The 16,891-nt window shown below is 44.9% G+C and overlaps 1 protein-coding gene across 1 annotated transcript in view; it reads left to right on the forward strand.

Annotated features, from left to right (window-relative positions):
• Positions 1–16,891, forward strand: part of MYBBP1A (MYB binding protein 1a) — a 517,888-nt gene that overhangs the window by 41,340 nt on the left and 459,657 nt on the right. Inside the window, exon 5 of the mRNA XM_086954610.1 lies at positions 10,332–10,439. Coding sequence (XP_086810736.1) covers positions 10,332–10,439 — 108 coding nt within the window. The remainder of the gene's footprint in view (positions 1–10,331; positions 10,440–16,891) is intronic.

The raw sequence follows: 16,891 nt of genomic DNA on the forward strand, positions 1-16,891 counted from the left end.
TGGCTTTGTTGTACATCAACAACCACCAACAGCAACATCTGCTGGCAACTTGATGGCAACCGAGGCTGACCGGGCACGGCCACCCAACAAACCCAACTGCATCCACCGATAAGGCCCCTGAAGCAGTAGTGCTAACCGGTCCGGCAGCAAGAGAATCCAGACAGGGAGAGTGCAGCAGCGACAGAGGGCACCCTCGATGTTTGAGGTGTGCCGCAACAATATTGAATAAGCCCCCCACATATAAGGTGCCTGCTTGGGAGAAGAGATGGCACCCACCAAAGGACTAGCTGCACCAGTCCCCCACTGCGAGAGGGGAGTGTGGACAGGCATCACAGAGAGGTGAGAAGAACAGCGCAGTTCCCTGAAAGTAAAAAATTAAGCACATAGACTGGACTGACGCCGCTATGCACACCCCCTTTACAGAGCGACTTCCACTCACCATCTGCTGACATCTCGCATCTACCCTGCAGCTACGAGGAGAAGTGCCCACAAGGAAAGGCATGGTCTGCAATAAAAAGAAGGCTGCTGTAGCCCCTGTTTGAAGCAACACCACCAAACGGCATTGACTGGGTGAACTGCGGATGAAAGACAAGTTGCCCTGCCGCCCCAGCATTGAAGGAAGCCCACAGCGGCATTGCAGTGCCCCTCCCCCCACAACAGCGACTCCAGCTCAGCATGGCCCGAGGCTCGAGGGAGGACTGCCAATGCCTCATGCACCAGTGTCACTAACAGGCCAAGTAGGTGACTCAGGCTATCAATTGTGCAACAGTAAAGCCCCCCCTGCTACCCACAGTGAATAAAAAAAATAGCCCGCAGTGACCCTGCCTACCTCCTCGAAATGCCTGCAGCAGCGGGAGCAGTCTCCCCTCTTGCAAATAAGAGCTTCCCAGCCTAGTCTCAGGATTGAGCCAGGACCTGTAAATAGAAGTGCTGTATATTTGACCCAGGTACTAAAAAAAATATATAGAGTTCTCTCTCCGGCCCCACACGTTTTCCATTGACGGTTGGCTGCTTCTCTTAAAGACGTGGGGGAGGGCAGACTGAAGTCGTTAAGCAAAGAAAACAAGCACTGGCGTTGCCAATAGGTTTCGCATTTGGAAAGTTGGAGCTATTGGTTTTGTAAATGACATTTTATATTTATATATTGTTATTGACAATGCCAATAACGATATATAAATATAAAATGTCATTTACAAAACCAATAGCTCCAACTTTCCTACTGCGAGACCTATTGGCAACGCCAGTGCTTGTTTTCCTTTAGAAATTAGATTTTCTTTCACTTGCCTGTTCTTTCACTCTATGTAGAACATGCTATCAGACTGTTGGTAGTTTTTCACAGTGGCACACCAAGGGGGCCATGTATCGTAATGCAGGAAAGGAAAATGGGTCCACATGATGATGGCTTAGTTGTTAAAGACCGCTTTAATTGGGGAATAGTGAGTTCCTTGTATTCCGGGCTGTGGTGCCTCTCTATGTGCTGCACAAATGATAGTTGCATCCCTGGTTTGTAGTGATTTTGTGTAGTATTTCCAATTGTTGTAATCTGTTTGGAGATACGTCCGCCAGACTTGCACAAAATATAAGTTATGCAGTCCGCGATGGGGTGCACAGTTTTTTTTTTCCTGTTCCTAAACACATTAACTTCCTTCTTACATTGCCACATGACAGTATGACTTTAAGAGGGCGGGCTTGATAAACAGGCGAGGAGGCTGTAAATATTTTCCAAAAGTGGAGGGTTTATTAACTGGTAAAGGGTTTTCTTCTAATACAGTAAGTCTTTCTTCCTGGTCTTCTTTGGCCACCCCAAGTGGAGAGCTGCTACCACTTGAAGGTGACGATGTTCCGGGCTCTTCTTCACTCTGATTGGGATCTCCCCGGAGGCTCATAGAGAGGGAAATAAAGAGGGAACAGTCAGACTCTCTGTATTAGATTGTGTTTAAGATGCTACAAGTCACCACACCTGGAAAGTGAGGGGAAGGTTGGTTGTGCCTGGGTAACTTTTATCAGTGATGGGAACGGGAATGTTTTTATCCCAAAAAGAAAACCTGCATCGGTAAATGCTAGGAATAGGAGGGGAGGGTAATTTGGGAGTCAGAAACTAACTAAATCCCATGGGGTTGGTGGTCTGAACCCTCTGTTATACACTCAGTTACTCAATTACAGGCAGGAATATCAGCGTGTACTCTTAGACAGTAAGCGCTAAAGAATTCTTAAGCAAACGGTATAGCGCTATAGAAAACAGAAAACTATAGGCAGTCAGTATGGTGCCTAGGGCTTTTTTGGCAAACGGAAAAAAAACTACAGTCAGTATAATCCTCTCTCCTGCCCTCCCTTTAATTCTCCTCCCGCCGTCACCATCCGAGTCCCCAGAGGCGGTACCACTTACCGGCTCAGCCGCAACTCTCCTGAGTTGCAGCTGCTCCCCAGCCTCCTCCGGCGGACACCACCAATCTTAGGTCCACCGCACCTCTGTCTCGTCTTCTTCTTCTTCACCGATTTCAGGTCCGGTACTCTCCTGCTCTTCCGCATCGTTCTCCGGCTCCTTTCGGTCTCTGGCGTCCTTCTCCAGCTCTCCTTCCTCCTTCTCCCTGCTGGTCCGCGACAAACACTTCCTGGGTTCCCCCGCTTTCATTGGAGGGCTCCGTTCACTTCCGGGTAGGTCTCCGCCCACTTCCGGGGTTTCTCCGTGGTCTCGCTGTAGGGAGACAGTACATGGTGATAGTGACCGACTGCTCTGCGTTTCCTCTAAGTCCCAGGATGCATCAGGTCGGCGTGATCCTACGGTACGCCCCTCTACCAACGCTCTCCAGGTACTGGTGGTGTCGGCTCCCTCACAATGACATTGTGTGCCACTCTCGCCCAATCTGATACAATGTGCAACATATTCCAAAACCAAGAGTATGGCTCATTGTCCCTTTGGAGTATGAACCCTAGGATAGACATTTCAGGAAGCTGCCCAAAATTAGTTCAGTAAGAAAACAAAAGATAGAAGGCCCCCACTGCCAGCTGCGGGTATTCTAACATTTGCCTAACTGAGGAACATTTGGGAGAGTGCATTTCAATGTCTGTTCCCAGGACCTGATTTCGTACTGGAGGACTGTGCATATTTTCTGACTTGACCTTAATGCTCAGAAAGGCCTTGTTCATTATAATAAGCCTGCTCAGATTCTGTCATGATCCTGCTTGGACCGTGTCATTGGCTGGCTTGGACTCTGTCCTGGGCCTCCTTGGATCATGACTTGAGCATCGTTGGACTGTTTGATAAGTTGGCTTTGACCATGACTTTAGCCTGGTTTCAGACAGGGGTACTGTGTAGAGGTCTCGATCATTGAAAAAAGCTCACATTTGCAACCTAGAGTTGCATTTTCACAAGTCTAGAAGCCTCTGGATCACTGTTATGCGGCTGGAAGAACTGTGAAAAACCCTATGTTTGTAGTAGTGGACCACCTACAAGTCTTTTACAGAGGACTGGAGTCATGAGAAATCATTTGGCGAAGACAACTGCCAGAATGCCAAACTTCTTAACATCTGACAAATTCTACTAAGTTGGCACTTACCACTGCATTTGCCCATCCCCACCAACTATGAAGATGCACCACTGGCTAAGACATGGGTACTCTCAAACATTTTCCCAGGAGCCAAATAGTTTGGTCTGTGATGTGCCAGAGGGCTGCATTGATGCCAGCAGGTTGGCAGTAGAGCGAGGGGTTGGGGGGGATTGGTGGTAAGGTCGATGTAGGCGAAGCGAAGAATATACATCTAGTGGCTGAACTGAACAATGGAAGACCTGGAATTAATCCCGGCTTCCCCACTTTACCAAATTGTGTGATCATTTCACTTTCTCTCCTTTCTTGTCATTATTACATCTAAGAGGACCTCAAAATACATATTTTCACAGTGTGCGCTACACAAAACTTTCTCTTATGTTTGATTTAATAAACTATAATGTAGTTCATGTATAATTGGAACCTAGGCCAACCAAAGAGTGCCCATAACAACTGACTTGCCTCTTTAGTTCACTATTGATGATGTTGTCTGAGTTGTAGGGGGAAGATTTAATGTTTCTAAATTCATGTTTGAAATACTTCTCAAAGCACGGATATAATCAATTGTACTAAGGTGAAAAGGTTCTGCATATTAATTAAATACAATTATGGAATTTTGAAGAGACTATCATATTTTTACACATTTGCTGCAAGAGGTCTTTAAAAATGAAGGTGTTTCTAAAGTAAAGTAGTGCAGGGCTTCCTAGTTACACCCTTTATTTAACACCAATTAACCTTGAAATAAATGCTTGCCTCTCTATTTTACATTGTTTATTGTTTGTGTTGACTGGAGTAAACAGCGTCCCAGTGCTGCTGTTTACCAGGGGGCGCATGTAAAGGTCAAGGGGGCGCTTGCACCCCCCCTAGTCGGTACTATGAGTATCATTGGTGTAGGAGGATGCGTGGGCTGAGGGCTATTGTACTACTACTCTGCCCATCACCTTCAATGGAGATTTAAATTTTTTTTACAAAATATTTGCCTTTTACTTAAAGTTGGCGTGGACACTTTTAGTTCTCCATTTCTTTATTGTTAAGTTGCTGTGTTTTTCCTAAGAATTATGTTTTTTGTTCTGGCCTAGCTCCTAAAGTGAAACCAAGGTTATTCATTAAAACATGTTCCCTTTGTCAGCTAACAGTTGTGCTGTCAGAAGGGTGAGACCTTGGTCTTAGCTCACATCAAGACTTCAATCTCTTTTTCCCATAGACTGTGGTGCAAGCTCTAGCAAACGAGCATTGGCATAGCCAATAGGTCTTGCCTGTGGGACCTTATAAGTGTTTAGCCATGCAAAACTTGATGTTGTTGCACCAAGGATATTGTGCTGGATAACTAAACACTTATAAGGTCCCAAAGGCGAGACTGATTGGCTATGCCAATGCTAGTTTATTATGCTAATAGTGAATAACGGGATAATATTCACTATTCGTATAGAAAACTGTGTTGAGAATCTGCAATGCGGAACAGCACCTGCGTTCTTGGCATTGATTTTACCACCTCTGAGGCCAGGGGTCGCAAGGAGCAAGCCAGGGTTCACAGCTGCGACCCTTGGTGATCCCTAAATGACATCCATGGCAGCACCCACTCCCATCCTCGCACCTGTGATTGGATAGCAGGCTCCCCACTAATGTTATGTTATGTTATACTTAGTTTTATATAGCGCACGGCTACTCAAAGAGTGTCCCGGCGCTTTGGTTTGCACACCTATCTCATAACATAACAAGTAAAAGACAGAAAAAAAAGGGATCCAGAAAAAAACAACTTCAGGGAACAACTAAGAAGTAAAAAGCCAGGTTTTGAGACCCTTCCTAAAAGCCAGTAAATTTGATGTACTGCGCAATGCCACTGGAAGCGTATTCCATAGCTGGGGGGCCAGCAGTCTAAAAGAACGGCCTCCAATGCGAGCCCTTTTTACACGCGGAACCGAGGCGAGGAACAAGGATCCTGACCTCAAGGGCCTGGCTGGATGGTAAAAGGCAAGCCTTTTTTGAAGGTATTTCGCTCCTGAGGCATGCAGAGCTTTATGCGCCAGAGTCAAGGCCTTGAAAATTATCCGCTTCCGGGCGGGAAGCCAGTGCAGTGACTGCAGGAGGCCCGAGGCTCTGGCACGGCGAGATAGTCCAAAGATTGCCCGTGCTGCCGAGTTCTGGACCAGCTGCAGCCGTTGAAGCAGATATTCTGGCAGGCCGAGATAAAGAATGTTTGAATAATCAATTCTCGAGCCAATTATCGCCTGCACTGTAATCTTCCTATGCTCCTCCGATAATAAGGGGAGAAACTTGCGCAACATCCGGAGCAGGCCAAAACAGGTGCTCTACAGGACCCTCCCCTCACACCTTAGGCGTATTAAACTCCCCTTTGCCAAGGACCTGTTAAGTACAACATTCTTGAAACGTGTTGCACACTGTCTGGTAATCTCCTAGCTTGCAATGTCAGGAGTATTTGCAGATGTGTATTTTTTGTTTCACCTCAGTCCGCTCGCATGCCGCAAGACGGATGGCCATTGCTCAATCTGTACCAGTTGATGACGTTTCTGCTGGTAGATTGGACTCTGTCCTGCGCCAGATGAAGATTTGATTAATGTTTTACTGTCTGGATGAATTTTTATACACTTTTGAAAAACCAATAAAAAGTGTTATTTAAAAGGTTTCTACTGTTCGTGCATGACTAGCTCATCCTCTCCAGATTTGTGCTTTGCATTTTAGGCATTTCAGCCCTGCTGCTCCCCTTATAATCAGTAGTACAAATACCACAATGCTACTCACACATGGAACTGAAAACGTATATAACTCTAGCTCTGCGCGTGAGATGGTGGATTCTCCCAGGGTGGGATCTGATCAGAGCCATGCACTCTGGGATCTAATACTTTAGTCACTGGCCCTCTAAACTCTGCAGCAGATATAAAGAAGGCAAAGCATGCAATCATTTGTCAAGTATGTGTTTAAAACACTGTTTCCTATAACACCAAAGGAAAATGGCCTGCTTTAAAGCAAGAAGCTTACTTTATATGAAATCAGTCATGGGCATGGTGGTCTATTTACCCTTGCAGTCCACCATCCCAGAGATGTTGACCAATCGGAGTGAGCTGTAATTTGTGACCAGCCTTTTTAATATTAATTAGATAGGTCGGACTGCGACACACCGTAGTTGCTCGTGTTGCAAATCAACCTTTTAATAAATATATTGGTTAGTAAAAATAAGTTTCTGGTCCCAAACAATTGTTCGCAAATAGCAATCTTGTTTTCTGACTAGAACAAAAGTACACCCGGCCTCTAATTCTACCATGGACGCTAAACCTAGTGTAGTTAATTTGGGTAATTAACCTTTTGTGATAAAGAGAGCTTGGAAACGACAAACGGTGGTACTTGGTCCTGTGTAAAACTCAAGTTAATTGTACTCTTTTTCATTGCAACATATGAAATTCCTATTTTGTGCTGAATTGTAAATCTTTTGACAACACCAGTTTGTACATTTGTATTTAAAAAGTAATTTGTAATGAACAAGTATTTCTAGGTATAAGAGTATTTATCCTCTTCACATTTACTAAGAAATTGTATATAGGGTAGGCAATGCCCTTGACTGACAGTGCTGGCTTGACAAAGTTTCTAAGCACACGTCTATAATCCCCATTTACTAATGTCGGGTTTATCATTAGCATTTCATTTTTTTATAAGCGCACTCCGTTTTGACAGGTGACAGAACTGCGTCACGTGCAGATAAATGGCTTTGCCCAATATCACACAGCGTGGTTAAGTGGGGAGAGCCAGGATTAGAGCTCAGAGCTTCTCGTTCTGCAGGCAGCGTCTCACGCATAACAGCGCACTTGCAGTGGCAGCAAACACGTGTGTAGCAACATGGCCTGGAAGCAGGAACAGGGCACTGTGGTTGAAAGTGGGATGGCTGGGGTGGGGTCCAGGTGACTGGTTACAGCAACCAGGGGCACTGAAGCGACCAGTTGATTACAGAGGAGACTGGCTGAAGATTGTCTCCCCTCTACAGGTATTTAATTTTAAACTGGTCACTACTGCAATGTGGGCTTTATGACTGATCACAAACCGATAAACCAGTAGCTCTCTTCCTTCACACCTTCTAGCGAGTATATTTACATCCGCCAGCTGTTCACATGCCTGTTTTCACATTTTAACATGCACGTGTAAATGATGCACCCCCTAGTCAGCTTAGTTCGCTTTTGCATGTCTAATGACCCCTCCCTTCCCCTCGCAGTGGCGTTTTCACCCACTGAAAGCCCACACCGTGCCGGGTTTGAAGCGAGAGGGGAGGAATCTGAGATTTCGTTAAACTCTTCATCCCGCGCTCCATTTAAGGCTTTATCACTTGGCCAGAAACTACCTTAACGGTTGCACCTGTGCGAGGGCTCAAATGTAGCAGTGCTGACAATATTAAAAGCATAAGTATAACCATGACTATACAAGACTGTGAATTTCTCACAAACATGTATTACAAAAAGAGTCTATACTTATCCATCTCTGTAGGAGTGAATTACAATGAGCTAGCTATCTCTGACTGATAAGTAATTTTCGAAACTGATAGCACACTTTGTGCCTGATTATCTGATATAACATCGCTGCCTGCTTGAAGCAGCAAGTACACCTAGCTCTTTGCCAGTATGATGCTATTGACATCTGGTTGATCTCCTTTGCGTTGACCTGCCAAGAAAGTTAAACAAGCGCGTTTCTCGCGCTAAAAGGAGGCAGCAGGGGGAGGGGCGAGAGGAGGGGGTGAGTACTGGATAAAAAAGTGAAAGCGTTTCACTTGCGAGCAGCGGCAGGAGCGATAATTGCTACCATATAGCGCCGCGCGCTCCCGCAAGTGAATCGACACACATGCAAGCGTTGCCATTGAAGTCAATGGAACGCTTGCACGTTTTGGCTGAAAAGCCAAAGCGATTGCTAAAGGTCTGCGTAGGCGAGACTTATACACTGCATTGACTTACTGCCTTTATATAACTGGGAACAGGGCTTCGGGTCGACAATCTCTTCTCTTCGTGTTGTGCCCTTGTGGGCCTCTGGGTTTGTTTCTACTCTTGAGCTCCACAGGTTCTTAACCCTCTGCCGTCTTGGCACCAGTTGGTCTAATGCAGGCAGGTAGGGTACAGACTACAAGGTGGTCTGTGTTATAATCTGGTGGCTGGCCTCCTCAGCACTGGTAGTCCGGTTCAGTCCACTAAAGGACACCAAAAGGAAGAACACATCTGATCAACTTTTGGTCAAATCCATTGCGGTTTTATTTCGTCACATACTGCGATTGCGTTGATTGTAGCAGAATTTAGTTCTGAATGCAACAGCAATGACATGGCCATCAATCAACTGTGGGTAATTGACCTTTAGTTTTGAATCTGACCCAATCATGTTGAGAACAGTCACCTTGCTTGGTCTTTTTCTGTGTAACTTCTCTACCTGACAGGTTCCAGGAAAGGCAATTAATATGTTGTTTTTAATCAGTACTGCTCTCAGCTCATGAAATGTTGGTTGACCTCGCTGTCAAAACCGAATTAAACTAACTCTCTATGTACTCTTTTAAAAAACACAATCACTAAAAGGATATTGATGTCGCTCTCATGGACATATAAAAAGAACTTGTAGTTCAGTGAAACGATTACCAGGCTCACTGTTCTGTAATGATAGGTATGCCTCTAGACTGGAAAGACCAAGAGCAAAATGGCAGAAGAAGACCATGATAGACATCTCAAAGCCTGCCAAATATATGTCACAATATTTCACAGGGCTTTCTTCAAGAGTGCACCAAAATGCTTTTTTATATTTATTTGGTGTTAAAAATAGTGTTCCCTATGAGGGTGTCTAGACCCCGCATCTAAGTTGGATCTCACTTGTTTCATCATTGTAGTCTGTATTACGATGAAAAGTTGGCCCATTTACACAGAAGCATTTTAGGACTAAGGAAGAAGTGAAGACCAAAAACCTGATCAGAAGTGAAGTGCATAAAATTCAGAACATGCAAGAGCTTTCAAGCAGTAGCTGGGATGCATACAGTGTGGCAGAGCTGTACATACTTGGCACAGAAGTTTATAGTGTATGGTAGTGAATCAGGACTACATCTTAAGACTGACCTACACCTGAAAGAAAGACAATAATAGTCTAATTTTATACATAGGCTGTTGATTTATTACCATATAACGATTTCAGTGTTAGTCTTCTTCTGATGGAAGACATCTGGAACAAGCCTCTGTGGTCTGAAGACTTTGTTTTTGTGATGATGAAATACAACTTTCTACAGTTATTCACTCACAATTCAGGTGCGTTTTAACCAAGGTCTCTTGTTCTGTGAGTGACCCAGTTCTAATTAAGAAATTATGTTTTTGAAAAGTGCAGGTGCTGGAATCACATGGTAGCAAATGAGATTAAGAATGGTTCCACCATTATCTGCTAGTGTTTACTGGAAATGTTGTTTCTTTGGCGATGACTAAACTGTGAAGGTCCATATTCGCATCAGAAATGATTATTCTTGGGAAAGGATGGGTTGACATTCAGCAATAATATATGTAGATATTTCAGTCATTCAGTATTAATACATACAAGACATAAGTCTTGGCACTCCTACAACATTTATGCCCGCTGTGATTAGAAAAAATACCTTTTTCTTAACCACCATTGTGCTGTAGTATGCATAAATATCTGCCAGGCTTTGAATACTCTCTGGAAATTGTGACATTAAGTACCAGCCACCCCAGAAGAAAGTGGTGATGTACAGTTTCACATTCTGGCATAAACTAGTCCTAGTTAATAATCTATTGTTATTTTGTTGTTTCGTAGGAGCCTCAGGTTCTTCTGCAGTGTGTGCAGCTTTTGCAGGGCTTGGCTGAACACAGAAATCACCTGAAAGACCTGCCTAGAAAAACTCTTGTTGACATTCTCTCCGAGGTATGTAATAGACTTTTTGTATATTTTCATAATCAGGATTGTTCATTAGCCAACATTTGTATTTAACTTCAGTTGGCAATTAACATAACTACTATTTGGGCTGTGTGCATCTGACACACCAGTCCCTGTATCTAGTGTTCTCTTCTATGTTCCTTCAGTGAATTTGTTGGTTTAGATTTTTAATTTGTGTATGCATTCATACTTTATTTTTTGATAATTGCATACACCAATCCTTGTCTTTGTGAGGATGATTCAGAACAATACAGTTTTGTTTGGTAATGACTTCCCAAGAACATCTATAAAATATATTCAATATAACAATTGCTAGAAGTCCAAATGGTGCAGTACAGCTTTGTGATCCATTGCGTTACAGCCAAGGGTGTGGAAGAGAATAGGGGTACGCACATGATGTGTGTCACAGCATTAGAACGTGCAATCATTGTAGGGTGAAATCTGTTCAGGATTTAGTTATGAATTGGCATGATGTCAGAATGGTGAGTGTTGAGTGAGGAGTGTTACAGACTGGAATGGTAAGTAGGTAGGGGAAGTGTCAGAGTTGGTTGGAAACATGGTTGCAACCATCTGATAGATCGATTATTGAATGGATACTTCATTAGACTTTCTCCTATATCTCCAAAACGTCTGAGTTTTTGCTTTATGGGTATCTGTTGGATCACTAAAGCGATGCCTGGCAGAGATGGTAACCAGAGTTGATAGCATGCTTAGTGCGGGATGGTGTTAAGGCATACGAATAGAGCTGAAAGTATCGAACTGGCAAATACCGGAAGGATGATAGTCGAAGGTTGTGTTGGGAATTTACTTATATTGAAGTTGAGAAAGCCCGCGTGAACTGCCTTCCTGTGATGCCTGAAACATTGGCTATTTCCATACAGTCTATATTTTATTTTTTGTTGTTTTTGTTGGTCAGTAGCATGTAGGCGCCACAGTAATGTTTTTATCCTCATCCAGTAAAGTCATTTATGTATAAGATGCAGAAGAAGGTTTGAGGTCATGCAGCACCATGTGCACATTGACACAATTCTTGCAGCACGTGCTGGAGTGCAAGATTCCCACTCCCTCGTCATCAAGGTGGGGTACGTTGAGGGGTTGTGCTATTTGCCATTCTATATTACAAACAAATTGTTATTATAATTCCTGAATGCTCTTTTATCTGTCTGTGACCACTATTCTCCATCCTACATTCGCTTTGAGGCTGTTGTGTACGGGATCTACTTCGGTTTGTTATGAGCTGCCTGCTCCATAGGGTGCAATCTCAACACAATCACAGCTTTCCCATAATACTGATTTTGTGAGCAAAATAGCATTACATCTCAAATTTGGAAGGCTCTTGAAGAAACTCATGAGAAGCACTATTCATGCATATATAGGAGGATGTATTTTTGCAATTGTAACTTGCATGCAAGTCCACAATGAGAGGTACTCTGAGTATCTAGGGCCTGAAAGTTAAGATGCCTTTAGTGGACTGCAGCAGTATTTTGAGCCACCACTAAAATTACAATGTTATTTGTTTATTTATTTTTAGTATTTATAGAGTGCATTGTGGCCAGACTAGTATCCTGGCGCTATAAGCAACAATTGTCTACATGAGAGAGAAAAGACTGAGAACAGTACATCATCACAGGCCTCCATTATTTAGAGAATAACCAGGTCTTCAAGGCTTTTATGAATTTCAGCAAGTATGTCAAAGCTCTCAAACCAGATGGCAATCTGTTCGGCTTTCACTGTGATAATGAATCCCCCTTGTCGAACCGTGGCATATTTTTTAAGTCTACACTGCAGCAGTGCAGGGCCCTTATTCTGAAGGGCTTTTAAACACATTGCAAATTGACAAAGTGAATCATTTGCTCCACAGGGAGCCAATGATGAGCCCTAAGAGCATTGGAAGCTGAGGATCTCCGTGATCTATTTAACTTTAATTTAGCTGCAACCACCTGGACTATGTGCAGTCTCCTAATCAAGTAACTAGGAGCTCTAAAAAGGAGAGCATTACAATAGCCCAATCTACTTTAGCATGAGCAAGTAGGACAGGGACCAGTTTTCTAAGACCACGAAGCAGCGCAAAGCAAACACAAGCCATATTGTTAACATGCTTCTCCAGAGACAGACGATCATTAAAAACAACTCCAAGATTGAGTGCTGCCTCAGAGGAGGACAGCTCATTCTTGGTAGGTAATGGCCAAAGATTGGAGGGTAGTGGCATCGAGATCTTATTCGTTCGAGCAGCTTAAAAATTCTATCTAACCCCTGTTTTGTTTAAGGCAGTTTGTGCTCATCCATTGCACAATCTATACTACTATTATAAAGAGAGAACACAAACCTTTTGGCAAGGTAAACTCGGGAACTACAGCGCCAATCCACACACCCAATACATTGTTGTAATCCTCAGGGTGTGCAGATGGACATAGGCTATAGAAAAAAAAAAGTAAATTTAAAAATATAACTTTTAAAAAAAGTAGCGCCGGCCGCGACGCTGACGGCCACGATGTAGCGCTGGCCGCAACGTACGTGATGACAAAGAGGAGCAGCGGTGAAGTGAGAAGCTCGAGGAGGAGCGGCGGCTCTGGGACACGGGACGGGAGGGAGCCGGTGCTGGAGGTTGGCCCGGAACAACTGCGGTAAGGCTCAGGGTCTGGGGGCAGCATTTCAGTCTTGCGAGGAGGAGGAGCGGCGGCGAAGTGAGGAGCTCTGGGAGGAGCGGCGGCTCAGGTAAGGCTCTGGGACATGGGACGGGAGTGAGCCGGTGCGGGAGGTTGGGCCGGAATAACTGCGGTAAGGCTCAGGGTCTGGGGGCAGCATTTCAGGCTTGCGTGCACTCCCGCCCCGGCCCCCGCCTGCCACGACATTGTCCGGGACACAGACAATGTCGTGGCGGGCGGGGGCCGGGGCAGGAGTGCATGCAAGCCTGAAATGCTGCCCCTAGCCCCCTTCTGCCCCAGGCAACGCTGGGGCGGGCTGCTAGTGTCCAATAAACATGTATAAAAAAAGGTTTACAGCAGAGACAGAATCAGCTGCATATCTCCCTCATAGTTCTTTTTTAAAATTTCTTTTTATTTAGCAAATACGTAGTACACATTTCACTTTAGTTACAATCCAAATTTCCAGAGGGTATCTTGACAATGCTAAGCAATACACTGTACCAATACCGTACATGTCTATTTCCCAACCACTCTCCCTTCCTAGTATTTTCTTCCATGTTCGCTAATTCCGTCCCCTCGTGCTACTATATTTTTCCCAAATGTTCCAGACCTTTTCTCATTTTTTGGGGCAACTCTCATAGACAACTTTGTCTGCCTGCTGACTCGAATCCAGGTCCCGCTTCCATTCACTCACTGTTGTTGGTTCCGCCGCCCCCATGCTCTCGCTATGTTCCTTTTTGCCACACTAGAGCTAGAGCTTCTGCTGCAGCGTGCGTGCCATGTAAGATCTGTGCAGGATCTTAAGCTGCACTAGCCGAAACTGGGTACGAATAGCCAGTTCTGTAGAACTTTGTAAGGCTTCCACCCAGTCATCGTCTTCCAGGAGACCCACATCTGTCTGCCACACTGCTCGTAAGTGGCCCAGCTGCTCCAGCAAATTATTCATGAGCTTACGATATATGAAATATATTGCCTTACCCACCATCGGATCCATCAACACTCTATCCTCCAACAGCGAATAGTCTGGCACCTGTATATCTCATATTACATGACATTTTAGCTTGTGCCGCAACTGTAGGTATCTGAGCCTCTCCCCCCTCTAATGTATACTCTGATTGGAGGTTTTCAAACGTACACATCTCCCCATTGTGCCAGACACCACCCAACTTGTCAATCCGAATGAGGTTCCATCTACGAAATCCTTCCAGTCGTCCGACCTCCTTCAGTTGATCGCAGTCCTGCAACGGGGACTGTCCGGTCAGCTGTGCCTCCCACCCCAATAGTTTCGTAGCTGTCCGCCATGCTTGGACAACTGTCCTAGTGTGCAACGGCAAGTGTAGAAGACGCCCCCCTCTATATAGTACCACCGGATATCCATGAGATACAAGAGATCCAAATGCATGCCGGTCCATCCTATACGCCTGCTCATCATTTGGTGCAAAAACCCAGCCATTCACGTTCACTAGTTGAGCCACCAAGTAGTAGCACCTGATATTTGGTACCACCAGCCCCCCTTCATAAACTCCCCGCTGCAACTTTGGAAGAGATATTCACGGGCTCCCTCCCGCCCACAGCAAGGCCCTCAGCTCACCATAAATGGTCTGAAACACAGCAGTTGGGATCTGGTAGGGAGTGTTCTGGAGTATGTATAATAAACGCAGAACGGCCATCATTTTAAACAAGACTGCCCGTCCCATCAACGAAACTAGCAGGCCTCGCCAATGCGCCACGTCTCTGAGTAATCTTTCTATCTGCGGTTTCAAATTCAGATCCTAAAACCTCTATGCTGACCCATATTCCTAGGTACCTGAACTCTTCCTGCTGCTGCAATGCCGCTCATGCCTAAGTGAGCTGTATCCTCTGCCCAGTTAAGGAGAAGACCAACGACTTATCCCAGTTTATTTGGTATCCAGACTATCGTCCAAACGTTCTGAAAAAATGGATCAATCTGTGGATATACAACAGGACATCACCCGCATACAGGGAGATACGTTCCTCCCCACCCCCTGCCGTGATACCTTGAACCAGGGGATCCCTGCGCACCCAAGTCACCAGGGGCTCTAAGGCCATAGCAAATAGCATCCGAGTAAGTGGGCATCCCTGTCGTGTGCCCTGGTGCAGCGCGAATGGCCTAGATATTGCCCCATTTACTCGAACTCTACCCCTCCGGTACGAGTATAACAGCCGGAACCATGCACAAAATGTCAGTCCGAACCCCATCCTGGACTGGACCATAAACCGGTATCTTCACTCAATACTATTGAATGCCATACGGGCATCCAGCAATACCACTGCTGCTTCTTCAGTTGGATGCACCAGCATCTCCTGCATGACTCCATAGAGACGTCTGAGATTCAGCAGTGTTCTTAGCAGAGGCATTAACCCAGACTGGTCCGGGTGGATTATCGTGGAAATTATAGGCAGAAGCCTGTTTGCCAGCACTTTTGCCAACATTTTAGCTTAAAAAATTAGCAGTGAAATAGGTCTATCAGACTCTCATTTTTCCAAAGCTTTACCTGTGTGAGGGATCAGGACTATGGTAGCCAGTCTAAGATCCTCCAGTAGGCATCCCCCCCTCTCGTGCTTCACAAAACATGTCTAACATAGGCTGTGCCACTATGTCTGCAACGCACTTAAACATTTCAGCTGGCAAGCCATTCAGGCCCGCTGCCTTCCCCGATTGCAATTCCCTTATAGCACTGGCCACCTCTTCCACTGACAGGTCCTGATCCATTGCCTTGCTGACCGCCACAGTTGGTGCTTAGGAACTTCTATCCAAATCTATTGAGAGCCAAGTGAGAATTGCCCTTTAAATGCGTCTCGTGTAACAGGACAAGGTCTAGTGATTGTCTGCGTAGATATTTTAGTACCTCTCCTATTCCTTCCCTCTCTCCCCTAATCTTCTCTCCCCTTGCCTATTCTTTTTCCTAATGTTTATGCTATGCTTTGGTTCTCATGTAATTCCTGTAACTACTCTCCAGTAACTGATTTAACTTTGTAACCATGTTCTGAAACAAATTTCTTACTCATGTAAAGCGCTCTGATACCTCCGGGTCCAGCCAGCGCTATATAAAAGTTTTCAAATAAATGAAATAAATAAATTGTTCTGTTAAGTTTGTCATTCAGCCCGTTCACATTCCATGTCATGGCCCTCTGGCTCTACTTATTCTGACTAGCCATATCCTGTGCGAAGGCATTGCATCCTATCCACTGTCACCACCCCCCTCCCGCTCACCCAGAGAATGGATCTTCTAATATATTGTAACTCTCGTGCCCATGTGTCGCATAGACATGGTATCACCACTTTAAACAAAAAAAACCCCTCCTATCCCAAACATTACCTGCATAGTTAACCATGGAAATAGTATGTGTCGAAGAGATAAGTGGCTGAGCCATGAGGTACCCGATGTTTGATACAACTAAAATCTGATTGAAACGGGGGTAAAGTCACAGCCTTACAGTGATCTTGCAGATAGGATTATACCCACTTTCATACAGTCTCTTCAACACCCAATGCTGTCAAAATTGTCAGCAGAGTGTGGTGATTGACCGTATTGATAGCTGTTGACAGGTCCAACAGGACAAGGACCGTATACTGGCCGATATCTACTCTCATAACTATCTCATCCATAGCAATCTATAGAGCCGTCTCCTTACCATGGCCTGGCCTAAAGCCAAATTGTTCCTTCTAAAGCAGGAGTAAGACTCCAAGTAAGAGGAATGAACCTGACTAACATGATGCTCCATAATTTTCACTGGGAAGGGAAGGAGGAAAATGGGCCTATAATTACTCAG

This window comes from Lissotriton vulgaris, chromosome 2_1 (assembly GCF_964263255.1).
Source record: "Lissotriton vulgaris chromosome 2_1, aLisVul1.2, whole genome shotgun sequence".
In the NCBI taxonomy this organism is placed as follows: domain Eukaryota; kingdom Metazoa; phylum Chordata; class Amphibia; order Caudata; family Salamandridae; genus Lissotriton; species Lissotriton vulgaris.